The sequence below is a fragment of the Bos taurus genome, chromosome 19, assembly GCF_002263795.3.
Source record: "Bos taurus isolate L1 Dominette 01449 registration number 42190680 breed Hereford chromosome 19, ARS-UCD2.0, whole genome shotgun sequence".
NCBI classification, from domain to species: Eukaryota; Metazoa; Chordata; class Mammalia; order Artiodactyla; family Bovidae; genus Bos; species Bos taurus.
The window spans coordinates 46580778-46599170 of record NC_037346.1 but is presented as its reverse complement, the minus strand read 5'-3'; the positions used below and the strand labels follow the sequence as shown (position 1 = coordinate 46599170).

Below are 18393 nucleotides of genomic sequence, written 5' to 3'. Positions count from 1 at the left end.
CTGATAGATTTTCCCATCAGCTGTAAAAAAACACATAATTCAGGAAAAAGAGAAATCAGTCACCAAGATGGTTTTAAAATCATTTTAGAATTATGGCTTTAAAATTTTTCCATATATATCAAATTATAAAAACATTACAAACTAAAAAAAACCTTTGAAAGTCTGATCATTTGGGGACTTTCCTGGTGGTCCAGTGTTTAAGATTCTATGCTTCCAAAGTAGGGAACATGGGTTTAATCCCTGATCAAAGTCCCACATGCCATGTGGTACAGCCCTCCCCTCCCCAAACAAAAGTGATCATATTCTCTTTGAATTGTAAAGCCAGTATTATTATTATTATTCTACCATGCCAAAACATGCAGTCTTTTAATCCCTCCTTTTACTTTTCTCATTTGGATTTCTGGAGAAGGGAATGGCAAACTGCTTCAGCATTCTTGCCTTGAGAAACCCATGAGCAGTATGAAAAGGCCAAAAGATATGATACTGAAAGATGAGCCCCCCAGGCTGGTAGTTGTCCAATATGCTCCAGAGGAAGAGCAGAAAAATTGCTCCAGAAAGAATGAAGAGGCTGAGCCAAAGCAGAAATGATGCCCAGAAACGATGTCCAATGAAAGTAAAGCCTGATGCTGTCAAGAACAATATTCCATAGAAACCTGGAATGTCAGGTCCCTTAATCAAGGTATATTGGATTGGTCAAACAAGAGATGGCAAGAGTGACCACTGACATTTTAGGAATCAGTGAACTAAAATGGACCGGAGTGGGCAAATTTAATTCAGATGAACATTATATCTACTACTGTGGGCAAGAATCCTTTAGAAGAAATGGAGTAGCCTTCATAGTCAACAAAAGAGTTTGAAACGCAGTACTTGGGTGCAATCTCAAAAACAACAAAATGATCTTGGTTTGTTTCCAAGGCCAACTATTCAACATCACAGTAATCTAAGTCTATGCCCCAACCTCTAATGCCAAAGAAGCTGAAATTCAATGGTTCCATGAAGATATATAAGACCTTCTAGAATTAACTCCAAAAAAAGATGACATTACATAGGGAACTGGAATGCAAAAAATAGGAAGTCAAGAGATACCTGGAGTAACAGGCAAGTTTGGCCTTGGAGTACAAAATGAAATAGGACAAAGGCCAACCAATTTTTGTCAAGAGAACACACTGATCATAGCAAACACCCTCTTCCAACAATACAAGAGACGACTCTGCACATGGATGTCACCAGATGGTCGATACTGAAATCAGATTGATTATATTTTTTGTCACCAAAGATGGAGAAGCTCTATACAGTCAGCAAAAACAAGACTGGGAGCTGGCTGTGGTTCAGATCATGAACTCCTTACTGCAATATACAGACTTAAATTGAAGAAAGTAAGGAAAACCACTAGGCCACTCAGGTATGACTTAAATCAAATCCCTTATGATTATACAGTGGAAGTGACAACTAGATTCAGAGGATTAGATCTAATAGACAGAGTGCCTGAAGAACTATGGACAGAGGTTTGTATGTATAGGAGACAGTGCCCAAAATTATCCCCAAAGAAAAAGAAATGAAAGAAGGCAAAATGGTTGTCTGAGGAGGCCTTACAAATAGCTGAGAAAAGAAGAGAAGTGAAAGGCAAAGAAGAAAGGGAAAGATATATTAATCTGAATGCAGAGTTCCAAAGAATAACAAGGAGAGATAAGAAAGCCTTCCTCAGTGATTAATGCAAAGAAATAGAGGAAAACAATAGAATGGGAAAAACTAGAGATCTCTTTAAGAGAACTGGAGATATCAAGAGAACATTTCATGCAATGATGGGGATGATAAAGGACAAAATAGTAAGGACCTAACAAAAGCAGAAGAGATTAAGAAGAGGTGGCAAGAATACACAAAAGAACTATACAAGAAAGGTCTTAATAATCCAGATAAACATGATTGTGTGGTAATTCAACTAAAGCCAGATATCCTGGAGTGTGAAGTCAAGTGGGCCTTAGGAAGCATCACTATGAACAAAGCTAGTGGAGGTGACAGAATTCCAGTTGAGCTATTTCAAATCCTAAAAGATGATGCTGTTAAAGTGCTGCTCTCAATATGCCAGCAAATTTGGAAAACTCAGCAGTGGCCACAGACCTGGAAAAGGTCAGTCTTCATTCCAGTCCCAAAGAAAGGTAATGCCAAAGAATGTTCAAACTGTTGTACAATTGCACTCATCTCACATGTAACAAAGTAATGCTCAAAATTCTCCATGCCAGGTTTCACTAGTACACAAACCAAGAACTTCCAGATGCTCAAGCTGGATTTAGAAAAGGCAGAGGAACCAGAGATAAATTGCCAACATCTGTTGGATCATAGAAAAAGCAAGAGAATTCCAGAAAAACATCTACTTCTGATTCATTGACTACACTAAGGCCTTTGACTGTGTGGATCTCAACGAACTGTGGGAAATTCTTAAACAGATGGGAATACCATACCACTTTATCTGCCTCCTGAGAAACCTATATGCAGGTCAAGAAGCAACAGTTATAACCAGACATGGAACAACTGACTGGCTCCAAATTGGGAAAGGAGTACCTCAAGGCTGTATATTGTCACCCTGCTTATTTAACTTCTATGCAGAGTACATCATGCAAAATGCTGGACTGGATGAAGCTCAAGCTAGAATCAAGATCGCAAGGAGAAATATCAATAACCTCATATATGCAGATGACACCACCCTTAGGGCAGAAAGTGAAGAGGAACTAAAGAGCCTCTTGATGAAAGTGAAAGAGGAAAGTGAAAAAGCTGGCTTAAAGCTCAACATTCAGAAAACTAAGATCATGGCATCCGGTCCCATCACTTCATGGCAAATAGATGGGAAAAAAATGGAAACAGAGGAAGATTTTATTTTCTTGGGCTCCAAAATCACTGAGGACAGTGACTGCAGCCATGAAATTAAAAGACACATGCTCCTTGGGAAGAAAAGCTATGACAAACCTCAATAGCATATTAAAAAGCAGAGACATCATTTTGCTGACAAAAGTCTAAAGAGTCAAATCTTTGGTGTTTCCAGTAGTCATGTACAGATGTGAGAGTTGGACACAGACAATGTTGAACACTGCAGAATTGATGCTTTTGAATTGTGGTGCAGGGGAAGACTCTTGAGAATCCCTTGAACAGCAATGAGATCAAACCAGTCAATCCTAAATGAAATCAACCCTGACTATTCATCGGAAGGGCTGATGCTGAAGTTCCAATACTTTGGCCACCTGATGCGAAGAGCCAACTCATTGGAAAAGATCCTGATGCTGGGAAAGACTGAGGACAAGAGGGGAAGGATGTGACAGAGGATGAGATGGTTGGAAGGCATCATCAACTCAACGGACAAGAGCTTGAGAAAACTCCAGGAGATAATGAAGGACAGGAAAGCCAGGCTGGCTACAGTTCATGCAGTCATGAAGAGTTGGACACAACAGAATGACTGAACATCCACACTTCCTTTCTCTTCAATTTTCTCTCTTAAGTATTCCAGTAGAATTAAGAGTAATGGCAGGTATTTCTCAGCACTTATTCATGATAATGGTAAGTTTCTTGATTTTCAAATGAAGAACTAAATTATACAATTAAGATTTCTTAATTTTTGACAAACTTTTTCTTCAAGTCTCAAATGGAATAGACATTCTTAAACACACAAATCTAAGTTTTCTTAAAGGTTTTACTGCAAAGTTTCTTCACAGAAGCACTGCTAACATTTAGGATAATTCTTTGCTGTACGGGCCTGTCCTATGCACTACATGTCTTCTATCCACCAGATGCCAGTGACATTTCCCCCTCCCCCACCAAGTTGTGACAACCTAAAATGTTTCCAGACACTGTCAAATGTTTCTTTGGGAGCAAAACTGTCCCCTCTTGGGAACCACTGTTACAGTGATATTTGAAATGCTTACCATCAGCTGATAACTTTTTCAATAACTCCAAGCGTTCCTTATCTGAAAATTGTATCCTCATGTTTTCCAGAACACCTTCTGTGTCAGAGATATCAATGTCCTCTCCTACAAATAATGATTATAAAATGTAAGAATTTTTAAAATTACTTAAAGATTTAAAATATAAAAATAAATATTTCCCTATGTAGCACTGACTTCAGTTATTGAATCAAGAGCAAAGATTCATCACAAACATATGTGAAAGGTATTATCTCCTAATCATGTGGACAGGATAATATAGTATACAGTAGAATGTAGGGATATAAAGTACCACAATAAATTAGAATATTTTAGATGTTTGATCTTTAGTTATTGAATGAAATTTGTGTTGGTCTTTACATGATTACCTATATAAGTTGAAGCTTCACTTCATCTACAGTGCTTCATCTACACCTATACTTTGGTCATCTAGACTAATATGTGATAATTATAAACTCATATGAAATATGTTGTTGACAAATGGTTCACAGAATAAGATACTTCTTATCAAAAGACTGCACCGAAGCACTGTTATTAAAATATAGATTATCTACAGTCCAACCAACTCTGGAAAATTTGATAAATAGCACTCATTAATAAAAAGGAAAAATGTCTAAATCAACAATGATGATGAAATAGTTATGCCAATGCTATGATAAAAAATCATTAAATACAATTTAGTACAATAATTTATTTTCTTAGATTTAGAGTATTTGTCACTCACCTGTAACAGTTTTTACTCCATCCATTAGCTTATTGAGAACAATCTTTCCATTAGCTATTAGAAAAGGTGCAATTAATACAAATGATTGAGATTCAGGAAAAAGGTATAAAATACTTGTTTATAGCTTCTAGCCAAAACCAACTATTTTTATTTTATTGTATTTTATAAAAATATATTAATTTATAATTTACTAGATTTCAATAATTCACCCAGTAAAATTAAGAACCAACTGTTTCCTAGATTATAAGGATTCTCTAGTTTATATGAAGCTATGCACTCCTGCATAAGGAGATCAAGATATGATTTATGCCAGCCATAAAGCTCCATCAGTGGTCACCACAAATGGAAAAGGGTCTATACTTTTCATCTTTCATTCTTTGCTAAATTTCTTTTTCTCCAATATTTTCAATCACCATGACTTGCTGTAAATACTTGATTTCTATACATTTGAGACACGCTTCCCAGGTGGCACTAGTGGTAAAGAACCTGCCTGCCAATCCAGGAGACATAGAGATGTGAGTTTGATTTTTGGGTCAGGAAGATCCCGTGGAGAAGGAAATGGCAACCCATTCCAGTACTCTCGCCTGGAGAATCCCATGGACAGAGGAGCCTGGCAGGCTACAGTCCATAGGGTCACACAGAGTTGGACACTACTGAAGCAACTTAGCATACATTTGAGACAAGTGTTAAAGCTTTCTACCATTTCCCACCACAGGAAATTTTCTTCCTCATTATTTTTTGTCTACTGATTAATTCATTTATTAAATATGTTAAGAATTGTTAATATGAATTAGGCCATGTAGTAGGCTTTGCGGGTATGTGGCAGACATTGCTGGTTGTCTAACAATCAGCCATAACTACTTACCATTCTTTCTGCTATCAGAACTCTAATTTGGTAACCTTCCTCTATGTGGCCATATACCTCAGGCAAGGCTGGGCACTTCATAAGCCCTGGAAGTGGATTATGTCAAACTAGATTCAAAGCCAGTAGAAAGAAGGGAGTAATAAATTAGGGTGTAGAGAGAGATGAAATAGAAGTCAGGAAAATCAGGAGAATCAAGAAAATGAAAAGTTGACTCTTTGAAAAGATCAATAAAACTGACAAATCTTTAGCTAAATTGATTAAGGAAAAAGATGCAATATACTAAAATAAATAATGAAAGTGGGGACATACTACAGACCTCAGAGAAATAAAAAGGATTATGTGAGAATACTATGAATAAGTACATGCCAACAAATTAGATAGCCTAGATGAAAAGGATATATTCCTAGAAACATAAATTACCAAAATTGACTCCAGAAGAAATAGAAATAGACCTTTAACAGCCTTTTTACAAGTAAAGAGATTGAATCAGCAATCAAAAACTTCTCAACCAAAAAAAAAAAGCCTGGGACCAGTTGGTTTCATTGGTGAATTCTACTAACATATAAAGAAGAATTAATACCAATTTTTCTAAACTCTTCCAAAAAAATAGAAGAGGAGGAAATAATTTCTAATTCATTCTATGAGGCCAATATTACCCTAATACCAAAGGTGGGATTAGTGTAAAGTAATGTCTCAAAATAATGGAGATTCTTAAAAAGAAGACAAAAATGTTCTGGAATTGGTGATTGTACAATATTGTGAATGTACTAAATACCACTGAATTATCTATTTCATAGCAGCTAATTTTATGTTATATGAATATGTGAATTTCACCTCAATAAAACAAACAAATGTAAAAGTAGACACCGTTATTCAATGGTGAAACTTTAGAAGTTTGTCCATTAAAACCACAGAAAGACAAGAAAGCCTGTTTTACCTCTAGTATTCAAATTGGGCTGCAATTCCTAACAAATTAAATATAACAAGAAAAAGAAATAATTGATTTTAACTATCTTTGTAAGGTTGTGGGAAACTAGATTAACATCAGAAAATCAACAAGAGTCTGCAAATACCACAATACTAATTTTAATACATATTCAATTAAAATCCAAATGCTATTAATCATAGATTTTAGAAACAGTTTATAAAGTTCATGGAAGACTAAGAATTACAAAATAACTGACATAATTTTAAGGAACAAGAAAGGGTACTTTTAAAAATTTTATTTTATATTAGAGTATCGTTGATTCACAATGTTGTGTTAGTTTCAAGTGCACAGCAAAGTGATTTACTTATACATATATTTATTCTTTTTCAGATCCTTTTTCTATATAGGATATTACAGAGTATTGAGAAGAGCTTCCTGTGCTATACAGTAGGTCCTTTTGACTATTTTATATATAGTAGTGTGTGTAGGTTAACTCCAACCTCCTAATTTATCCTGCTGCTTTCCTCTCTGGTAACCAACTTTGTTTTCTAAGTCTGTGATTCTGTTTCTGTTTTGTAAATAAGTCCATTTGTATCATTTCAAAAGATTCTATATGTAAGTGATATCGTATGATATTTGTCTTTCTCCATCTGACATACTTCACTTAGCATGATAATCTCTAATCTTGCCATGCTGCTGCAAATGGCATTATTTCCTTGTCTATCATGGCTGAGTAATACTGCATGTATATATATATAAAACACATCTTTATTTATATATATATATAAAACACATTTATATGTATATATATATGTATTTCAGTTCAGTTTAGTTCAGTCACTCAGTCGTGTCCAACTCTTTGTGACCCCATGAATCGCAGCACGCCAGGCCTCCCTGTCCATTACCAACTCCCAGAGTTCACTCAGACTCACGTCCATCAAGTCAGTGATGCCATCCAGCCATCTCATCCTCTGTCGTCCCTTTCTCCTCCTGCCCTCAATCCCTCCCAGCATCAGGGTCTTTTCCAGTGAGTCAACTCTTCGCATGAGGTGGCCAAAGTACTGGCCTTTCAGCTTTAGCATCATTCCCTCCAAAGAAATCCCAGGGCTGATCTCCTTCAGAATGGACTGATTGGATCTCCTTGCAGTCCAAGGGACTCTCAGGAGTCTTCTCCAACACCACAGTTCAAAAGCATCAATTCTTTGACGCTCAGCCTTCTTCACAGTCCAACTCTCACATCCATACATGACCACAGGAAAAAACATAGCCTTGACTAGACGGACCTTTGTTGGCAAAGTAATGTCTCTGCTTTTCAATATGCTATCTAGGTTGATCATAACTTTCCTTCCAAGGAGTAGGCGTCTTTTAATTTCATGGCTTCAGTCACCATCTGCAGTGATTTTGGAGCCCAGAAAAATAAAGTCTGACACTGTTTCCACTGTTTCCCCATCTATTTCCCATGAAGTGATGGGGCCAGATGCCATGATCTTCGTTTTCTGAATGTTGAGCTTTAAGCCAACTTTTTCACTCTCTTCTTTCACTTTCATCAAGAGGCTTTTTAGTTCCTCTTTACTTTCTGCCATAAGGGTGGTGTCATCTGCATATCTGAGGTTATTGATATTTCTTCCGGCAATCTTGATTCCAGCTTGTGTTTCTTCCAGTCCAGAGTTTCTCATGATGTACTCTGCATATAAGTTAAATAAGCAGGGTGACAATATACAGCCTTGACGTACTCCTTTTCCTATTTGGAACCAGTCTGTTGTTCCATGTCCAGTTCTAACTGTTGCTTCCTGACCTGCATACAAATTTCTCAAGAGGCAGATCAGGTGGTCTGGTATTCCCATCTCTTTCAGAATTTTCCACAGTTTATTGTGATCCACACAGTCAAAGGCTTTTATAAAAGTCAAAGGCTTTTATATATATGTATTTATATATATATATAAAACACATCTCAAGAAGGGGTACTTACATTACTCAATTTCAAGATTTACTAATGTAAAGTCTTATTATTAAGGTAGTATAGTATATTGATAGAGGGAAAAACAGGACAATGAAACAGTATAGAAACTTAGAAACTGACTCTAACATATATGATAGTAAATATTACAAATCAGTAGGAAAAGGGCTAATGAAATACTGGCCATTAATACAGAAAAATATTAGATATCTTAACTCACACACACACACACACAAAAAAAAAAACAAAATAAATTTCTTATCAATTAAAAAGAAATAGGATAAAAACAATAGGAAAGATCTGATGATAAGGAAGAATTTTCTAAATAGAAAACAAATTATAAAGGAAGATGGTGACAAATTTAATTCTATTAAAATTAAGAACTTCTGTTCAATGAAAGGTGATAATCTAAGCAAAATGCTAAGTAAGAGACAGATATTTCTTGTGTCAGTTCAGTCACTCAGTCATGTCCAACTCTTTGTGACCAAATGGACTGCAGCACGCCAGGCCTCCCCGTCCATCACCAACTCCTGGAGTTTGCTCAGACTCATGTCCATTGAGTTGGTGATGCCATCCAACCATCTCATCCTCTGTCGATCCTTCTCCTCCTGCCTTCAATCTTTCCCAGCATCAGGGTCTTTTCCAACGAGTCAGTACTTTGCATCAGGTGGCCAAAGTATTGGAGTTTCAGCTTCAACATCAGTCCTTCCAATGAATATTCAGGACTGATTTGCTTTAGGAGGGACTGGTTGGATCTCTTTGCTGTCCAAGGGACTCTCGAGAGTCTTCTCCAACACCACAGTTCAAAAGTATCAATTCTGAGTGCCAAAGAATTGATGCTTTTGATTTCTTGTATATAAAACGTAAAAATGATTAGCATACAGAGTGAGATGCTATATCCTGCTAGCATACATATTAGCATATAGTATGTGGGCTTCCCAGGTGGCGATAGTGGTAAAGAACCCACTTGCCAATGCAGGAGATGTAAGAGACGTGGGTTTGATCCCCGGAAGGAAGGCATGACAACTCACTCCAGTATTCTGGCCTGGAGAATCCCATGGACAGAGGAGCCTGGCAGGCTATAGTCCATAGGGTTGCAGACAGTCAGGTACGACTGAAGCGACTTAGCACACATGCACAGAGTACATAAAGAACAACTACAAGTTAATTAGCAAAATGCAAATTACCCAATAGATTTAGGCAAAGTATATGAAAAGGCAATTTATAGAAAAGGAAGGTTGAATGATCAGTAAAAGTATGAGATGATAACCTCACTGGCAATCTACAAATGCAGTTTAAAACAACACAATACAATTTCTTATCAACCATGTTAAAAACTAATACACCTGACAATGTCAAATGTTGATGAGGTAGAAAGTTGGGGCTATAAATACCAGTTTATAGGGGCAGTGGTAACAGATAGTCAGGAGTAAAGAAAGCAGAGTAAAGAAATATTTAGGATGGTAAATAGAATTTAACTGGGACAGGGATTAAGGGAAAGTTAGAGTGAAGAATGACCCAGTTTTATGGGAGATGTAGAGAACGTGGAGGTAAGAATCTATTCAATCAAAATATAATGAATTTCTTTTTAGCCTGGGACATCTAAATAGAAATATTTAGCAGATACTTGGACATAACCCTTTGGAGCTCAGAGATGTTAGAGTATATTATATATTTCATGCTCACCATCAACTGGAAGATTAGCTATCAGATCTTCATGTTCTTTTTCTGTGAGCTTAATTCCCATGTTTCCAAGAACATTGTTCAGATCATTGACATTAATCATCCCGCCTTAGAAAAAGAGAGTAAATTACAACGAGGCAAATTAAATGACTTCAAAACATTAAAAATATAACTCTATCCATGAATTATTTTTCCAATAGCCATTATTACCTCAGAAATGTAATGGAAAAGCAGTAATAAAAATAAATCATATTCATGACTGAAAAAGTAAGTAGCAGAGTTATAAATAAAAATTCTCTTTTTAAAGTTGGGCTTGAGGGGGTAAGAGAACATACCATAAAATTTCTTAACGATTTTTAAACTAGAGCTGAAGCAACTAATCTCATAGATTTCTGAAGTAACAGGTTATTTTTATCAAATAAACTCTGAGGTTATTTGTGGCAAATTTCTAAAATAACTAACTTGCTATATATAAGTAAATTTGAAATGTTTTTTTTTCACCTGCTAGATGCAAAAATATAATAAAGAATATTATCTGATAAAATAAAGATATTTAGGGATGTATAAGTAATGAATCAATAATATTCACAGTATAATGTTATAGACTCAAGAATTTAATAGGTATATTCTTACCTTTGAGAGACTTTACTTCATCCAAAACCCTATTTTGAAACACCTGTCCAATAGCTATAAGAAAAGGCAAATTCATGTCAGAATGAAAATTGTATGGTCATTCATAAAAGAGGATTTTGTATTTCATAATTCTATAAATATATTTTTTCATAATTTTCCTTAGAATGTTATTTTAACTAGAAATTTTAAAAATGAAGGTAGAAATAACAACTTTTAAAAAGGTGACATGTCCCTATGATCTTTGTTACTCAAAGCAATTGTGAGTTTGGGCTATGCCAAGGCATCATCATTGCCACCATTATAGCCATCACTGCTACCACCACCACCAGTATCACCACCACCATCATAATCACAACTACAATAACAGCACAATAGATAACTTTTATTGAAATTTTACCTTATACGAAGCACATTTCAAAGTGCTTTATCATTTTTATCCTCTTCTTATAAATGAGGAAATTGACACACTGAGGTTTAGAAGAAACTTGTCTAAGATAACACAGAAGATAAGTAGTGGAGCTAGGATTTGAATCTAGGCATTCAGACACAGGGTATTTTGCTCTCAACCACTCTGCTATATTGTTGTTTCCCATTTTTTAAATATGTACTGATTTATTTGGTTGCTTCAGATCTTAGTTGCCAACGTGTGGGATCCTTGTTGAAGTGCATGGACTTCCTAGTTGTGGCACGCTGACTCAGTTGTTCCGTGGCACGTTGAGAATCTTAGTTTCCTGACCAGGAATCAAACTTGTGTCCACTGCGTTGTAAGACGGATTTTTAACCACTAGACCACCATTTTTTTTCTCTGACTTCTTCCTCTTCCTTCTACTAGTCTTTCACTCTTCTCATCTTCCTTTCTTTCCTTGCTTATAATTAGGTTTTATAATTAATTATAAGTAATATTAAGTCAGGGCTTCCAGTGGTAAAGGTTGTGCAGGTGGTAAAGAATCTGCCTGCCAGTGCAGGAGATGCAAGAGATGTGGGTTCGATCTCTGGGTTGGGAAGAACCTCTGCAGTAGGACATGGCAACTGGCTCCAGTATTTTTGCCTGGAAAATCCCATGGACAGAGGAGCCTGGTGGGTTACAGTCATGGGGTCACAGAATCGAACATGACTAAGCACACACACACACAATATTAATTGCTTTACTCATAGCCACAAGGTTTAATGACTTAAAAAGTAAATTTAATTGACAGTTACATGGTTTCTACACAGCTTAGATTTTTTTTTTCTAAAATTCAGAAATTTCTAGAGGAAATTTCATAGGGAAATTTTATAACTTCTTAAAAAGGCCACACAATTAGGCCATGAAAGGCCTGAGTGGCAACCATGTGACTCACCATCAATTGATAGGATTTTCTTCAGCTCTGAGCATTCCTTATCAGCCAGCTCAATTCCCATGTTCCTAAGAAGATTTGGAAGGTCATTGCCATCAACCTTTTTTCCTTTGAAAAGATGAGAATATAGACATTTGAGAGTTATATGGCCTAGCTAATGATTTCAAATAATGAAATATTCATGCCTATGAGGAATCAGGGTCATCCCTGGTGGCTCAGAAGGTAACAATTTGAGAACATGCAAGGGCAGAATGAAATATATCCATATCAGTTCAGTTCAGTCGCTCAGTTGTGCCCAACTCTTTGCAACTCAATGGACTGCAGCACGCCAGGCTTCCCTGTTCATCACCAACTCCTGGAGCCTACTCAAACTCATGTCCATTGCATTGGTGATGCCATCCAACCATCCTCTGTCGTCCACTTCTTCTCCTGCATTCAATCTTTCCCAGCATCAGGGTCTTTTCTAATGAGTCAACTCTTCTCATCAGGTGGCCAAAGTATTGGAGTTTTAGCTTCAGTTTCAGTCCTTCCAACGAACACCCAGAACTGATCTCCTTTAGGATGGACTGGTTGGATCTCCTTACAGTCCAAGGGACTCTCAAGAGTCTTCTCCAACACCACAGTTCAAAAGCATCAATTCTTCAGCACTCAGCTTTCTGTATAGTCCAACTCTCATATCCATACATGACTACTGGAAAAACCATAGCCTTGACTAGACAGACCTTTGTTGGCAAAGTAATGTCTCTGCTTTTTAATATACTGTCTAGGTTGGTCATAACTTTCCTTCCAAGGAGCAAGCGTCTTTTAATTTCATGTCTGCAATCACCATCTGCAGTGATTTTGGAGCCCAGAAAAATAAAGTCATCCACTGTTTCCCCATCTATTTACCATGTAGTGATGGGACCAGATGCCATGATCCTAGTTTCCTGAATGTTGAGCTTTAAGCTCATGTTATTGAGAAACTCAATAATAAATCAGAGATAATAACATAATTTTAAAATGTTCCCAATAATTTAACAGTTTTTACTGATCACCTATGAAGAAAAGAAAGTGGTCAGAAGGAAGTATGAATTGTCCACAGTGATACTAAATCTAGGCTGAGAGGAATTTTTTTCTCCTCTATTTAAAAACTCAAGTAGGCCATTATTAATTTTTTACCAGATTTATTGAACAGGTGTGAATATTTTTCACATATTATGGTCAATTTAAAAATGTATAGCTGCAGAGACCTGAGCAATCATCACTACAATCTAACACTAAAACATTTTTGTAACCCTAAACCTAATATCCATTAAGCCTAGTCCATCCCTCTCTATCATCCCCAGTACCAGGAAATATTGTCTATTCTCTGTCTCTATAGGTTTGCCAATAACAGACATCTCAGATAGATGAATCATACAATATGCGATGTCTTATGATTGACTTCTTTTACTTAGTGTAATATTTTCATTGATCCAAGGCACTTCAGCCCTAATTCAGTTTTAACTGTATTCAAGAGTTTATTTCTAGATCATAAAGGGGGTAAACCTAAGAATACAGTCGTTGGATCATGGAGTCTGGTGTAGGAATGTGGATTTTATGGAAATCGGGAAGTAAGGAAGCATTTCATACATAATGACCAGAATGTCTGATGGTCCATGACTGAGAAAGGGAATGAGCATTACCATACAGTTATGGAACATGTCCCACATGTCAATACTCTTTCACCTCTGACCTACTCTTTTCTATATTTTTGCATTAACCTATTTCCAGACTGTTTTTCATGCAACTTTTCCCTCAATTGCTTTTATCTTGCCTCACTTTTTATAGTTCTAATAACAGTTCTGTCTTCATTTTCATGATTCCTTTAGAACCAAAATTAAAGGAGTTGTTGGCTTATGTTAATAAAATGATGAGAAAAAATATTTTCTTATTTTCTCTTTTTAGTTCATTTCTAAGCTTTTATAAATGTCTTGTTAATGGCACGTAAGATTTTTTCCAGAAGGGATTTTATAGACACTCACATCTCAGGTTATTTTCAACAGTGCAAAAAATGTAAGCACTCACCATCAATAGGCAGATTCTCTAGTAAGTCTTTACTTTCTGTTCCTATAAGCTTCATTCCCATGTTTTGCAAAACAGTGTCCAGTTTACTGACATCAACGACCCCTCCTTGGGAAAAAGAGAGGAAAATAAGCAAAATTTAATAAACTTGGAATGTGACAAAAAGCAATGAGTTACTGTATGTTATAGATATTGACACACAATGAAGTACATTTAGTTGTACAAAAAGTGTCAGTAATGAAGGTGGAATTAGAATTTTTTTTCCCTTGAGCCTTTTTTGGGGAATAGTCTATATAATTAGCTTTTAAAGGTTATGGCATAACTTCTAGACCATTTACAGAATTAGAGAAAATAAGTCACATACTTCTGCCAATAGGAACATGTTGTTCTTATTTCCTGAACTAAAAGATGTGACATTATGATTCATGATATAAGAAGTATATGTTTTGTCTTCACCTCTGTACCAACCAGCTCCTAAAACCCTTGTAATTTCCTCAGTGATAAAAGTGATGGGAACATCCTTTGTTATAATATTTGGTCTTTCATCCTCAGTTCCTAAAATAGCTTCAGATCACTAAAGGTGAAAAGAATGTCTTCCATTATTCTTAAAAAGCCCCTTCCAACCACACCTGAGTTAATGGTATGCTAATGAGGTGCTTTTGGAAAGCCCCTGGATGATAACCACAATATACGGGGCTAGTTGCTGGAAGAACAAATCACGTGATTGGAACTTTCAGTCCTGTTCTTGAAACTCTGGGAAGAAAAGGGGCACTGGAGGTTGAGTTAATCACCTATGGCCAAGGACCTCATCCATAATGCCTACATAATGAAGCCTCCATAAAAATCTAGCTGAGGTAGTTTGGAGAGCTTCCAAGTTGGTAAACACGTCGAAGTACCCGGAGGGCAGAGAGGGCACAGAAGCTCTGTGCCCCATTCCACATACCTTGCCCTGTGCATTGCTTTCATCTAGCAATGCACAGATGTATAAGCTGAGTTTAGAAAAGGCAGAGGAACCAGAGATCAAATGCTGTTTTAATACCGTGTAAAACTATTATAGAAAATCTCATACAGGTGCGTAAACTCTCCCCTATGGTACAGTAGCATTTACAATACTCACCACTAAGTGGCAGGTGTTCTTTCACATCTTCATGTTCCTCTTCTGTGAGCTCGATTCCCGGGTGTTCAAGGATGGTGTCTAGGTTATTGGCCTTAAACTTTCCTCCTTAGGAAAACATATAGGAGTAATACATGAAAAAAATGAGTTTAAAATATCAAAAATATTTTGCACGGGAATTGTCATCTGACTATGTATGCTTTACCATTATTATATATGGTTTTGAAAACAAGAAATGTACTTATGTGATTATTATCTAAAAGCATCAAGTAATCAATAGAAAAAAATCATAATTAAAATATTTTCTTTTAAACTTTAACTTGGGTAGAAGACTGTACTATAAATAGCCCATGAAAGGATAGACTCTACGATTTAATTATACATCATAAGGAATAGGAATGAGCTTTGATGCCAGGGATCTAATTAATTAACTAGCTAATTAATTAATATATTATAATAAAGTAAAAATTATAAGGTAACTTTAGAAGTATAAGTAGACTCTCACTGCAATTTTTTTGAGGTGAAATTCACATAACATAAAATTAACCATTTTGAAGTGAACAATTCAGTGGCATTTAGTACATATTAACAATGTTGTAAATAAATATTTACATAAAGAAGGCTGTCAGTTAGTCAGTTCACTCACTCAGTCGTGTCCGACTCATAGACTGCACCCTGCCAGGTTTCCCTGTCCATCACCAACTCCCAGAGCTTGCTCAAACTCACGTCCATCGAGTTGGTGATTCCATCCAATCATCTCATCCTCTATTGTCCCCTTCTCCTGCCTTCAATCTTGCCCAGCATCAGGGTCTTTTCCAATGAGTCAGTTCTTCGCATCAGGGGGCCAAAATACTGGAGCTTCAGCTTCAGCATCAGTCCTTCCAATGAATATTCAGGACTTATTTTCTTTAGGACTGACTGGTTTGATCTCCTTGCAGTCCAAGGGACTCTCAAGAGTCATCTCCAACACCACAGTTAAAAGCATCAATTCTTCAGTGCTCAGCTTACTTTATAGTCTAACTCTCACATCCATACATGACTACGGGAAAAATCATAGCTTTGACTAGACGTACCTTTGTTGGCAAAGTAATGTCTGCCTTTTAATATGCTATCTAGGTTGGTCATAGCATCACCTGGGAATCCCCCTTTTCATTGGTGGTTTAGTTGCTCGGTTATGTCCAACTCTTGCGACGCTATGGACTGCAGTTCACCAGGCTCTTATGTCCATGGAATTTTCCAGGCAAGAATACTGGAGTGGGTTGCCATTTCCTACTCCAAGGGATCTTCCCAACCCAGAGAATGAAGCCAGGTCTCCCACATTGCAGGCAGATTCTTTACTGTCTGAACCACCAGGGAAGCCCTTTTCATTGTCTTCATTGATCTTGAATTATTATTTCAAAACAAGGAACAGCAATCAATGGCAAGACTAGATGACAGTCCCAAATAATGGCTATATATTTTTTCTTTCATAATTCTGGTTAACTTTATTACAGCAATATTTTAAAAAGTACCATTATAATCTCAGATAGGTCTCTTAAGCTAAAAAAGTATTTTTCTATTATGATAATTGATAGTTCCACATCTAGTCCCACTTTTCCTAATGGATACATTGTCCCACGCAAAGAAAATAAGACAATGAAGATAACCTGCATATTCTTTCTGGTAGATTGAAAGTGATAAAAATTATAGAATGAAACAAAAAAATATTTTAGGGAACAGTTCTGTCCTACACAATGATGCAATTAAATGCATCTTAATAAGATAAGCAAGTATTAATTCAATTAAGGTTGTAAAATAGTCAGGAAATGTTTCAAACACTTAGCCTCACTGGAGTGATCTCAGGTTTATATCTTTAACTTTTGTTTATTTAGTTTATGAATTAATTTAGCCCTAATGTGAAATTTACTGCTCTTTAGAGTTTGTCTCCAGCCCATTGAGGGAGATTAGAAGTCTGGGAACATAGTCCTTGGACCACAGAATCTGGTTCAGGAATATAAGGATGTAAGCAAAAGCATGAGTGGCTGAGCATTCTTGCATTCCTTGCATGACAGCTTGAATTCTTCATGGTCCTTTCCCTTGGGGTATCTGGAAGACTCTGCCCTTCTCATGTGGTATAGGAAATAAGTCCCACACTTATCACTTCTCCTTTATTCTGCTGTCCTAAAGTCCCTGGAAATAATGGTGGTGATAGAACTCTTTTTTTAAAAACTATTTTTATTTTTTTGGCATGGTCTAACTTCTTTTTTATTTTTTTATATAAATTTATTTATTTTAACTGGAGGCTAATTACTTTACAGTATTGTAGTGGTTTTGCCATACTTTGACATGAATCAATCTCCCACATTTGGCTAAGCTGTCTTTTCTATTAAAAAAAATTCTTGTGTTAAAGGGAATGTATACCATTCCCTTCCCCCCACAGTGCTGTCTTTCTCTAGTTCCATCCAAGTCTAATAGTGGCACTGGCCATGAACTGAATCAGAATTGCTGAAAATATCAAGGGACAAAACATGTTTACTTCCTTACCCGTGGCGGATGCATGTTGATGTATAGAAAAACCAATACAATGTTGTAAAGTAAAAATAATAATAACAATAATAATTTTGGAACACATGTATACCTGTGGCAGATTCATTTTGATATTTGGCAAAACTAATACAATTTGTAAAGTTTAAAAATAAAATAAAATAAAAAAGTTTATTTTTTAATTGAAGTATAATTGCTTTACAAAATTTTGTTGCTTTTTGTCCAACATCAACATGTTTACTTTCTGTCTTGAGTCATCTTTACCATCTTCTGTCTCAATGTCAAGTAAGAGTTTTCAGAGATTACTTTTATAGAAGCCCATATTCTCCAGAAACCCTGAACAATTCAAATATGTCTTAAATACTTACCATCACCTGGTAGATTGTGTGTCAGATTACTAATTTTTTTCTGTAAAGTTCATCCCCATGTTTTGCAAAAGAGTACCCACTTTATTGACATCAATAATCTTATCTTGTGAAAAAGAAAAGCATGTACAAAAAACTTATTGGTTCTACAATGTGACCATTGATGTTACTTACTGTGCATTATGATTACAGCTTTGTCTGTATAGTCAAAGCTATGGTTTTTCCACTAGTCATGTACAAATGTGAGAGCTGGACCATAAAGAAGGCTAAGTGTTGAAGAATTGACGCTTTT

General features: G+C 36.2%; 1 protein-coding gene across 1 annotated transcript in view; it reads right to left on the bottom strand.

The window, feature by feature from the left end:
* Positions 1-18393, bottom strand: part of EFCAB13 (EF-hand calcium binding domain 13) — a 210438-nt gene that overhangs the window by 11183 nt on the left and 180862 nt on the right. The window contains exons 36-41 of the mRNA XM_059878370.1: positions 15217-15321; positions 14103-14207; positions 10720-10773; positions 10090-10194; positions 4654-4707; positions 3912-4016 (exon numbers count right to left, since the gene is read on the bottom strand). Coding sequence (XP_059734353.1) covers positions 3912-4016; positions 4654-4707; positions 10090-10194; positions 10720-10773; positions 14103-14207; positions 15217-15321 — 528 coding nt within the window. The remainder of the gene's footprint in view (positions 1-3911; positions 4017-4653; positions 4708-10089; positions 10195-10719; positions 10774-14102; positions 14208-15216; positions 15322-18393) is intronic.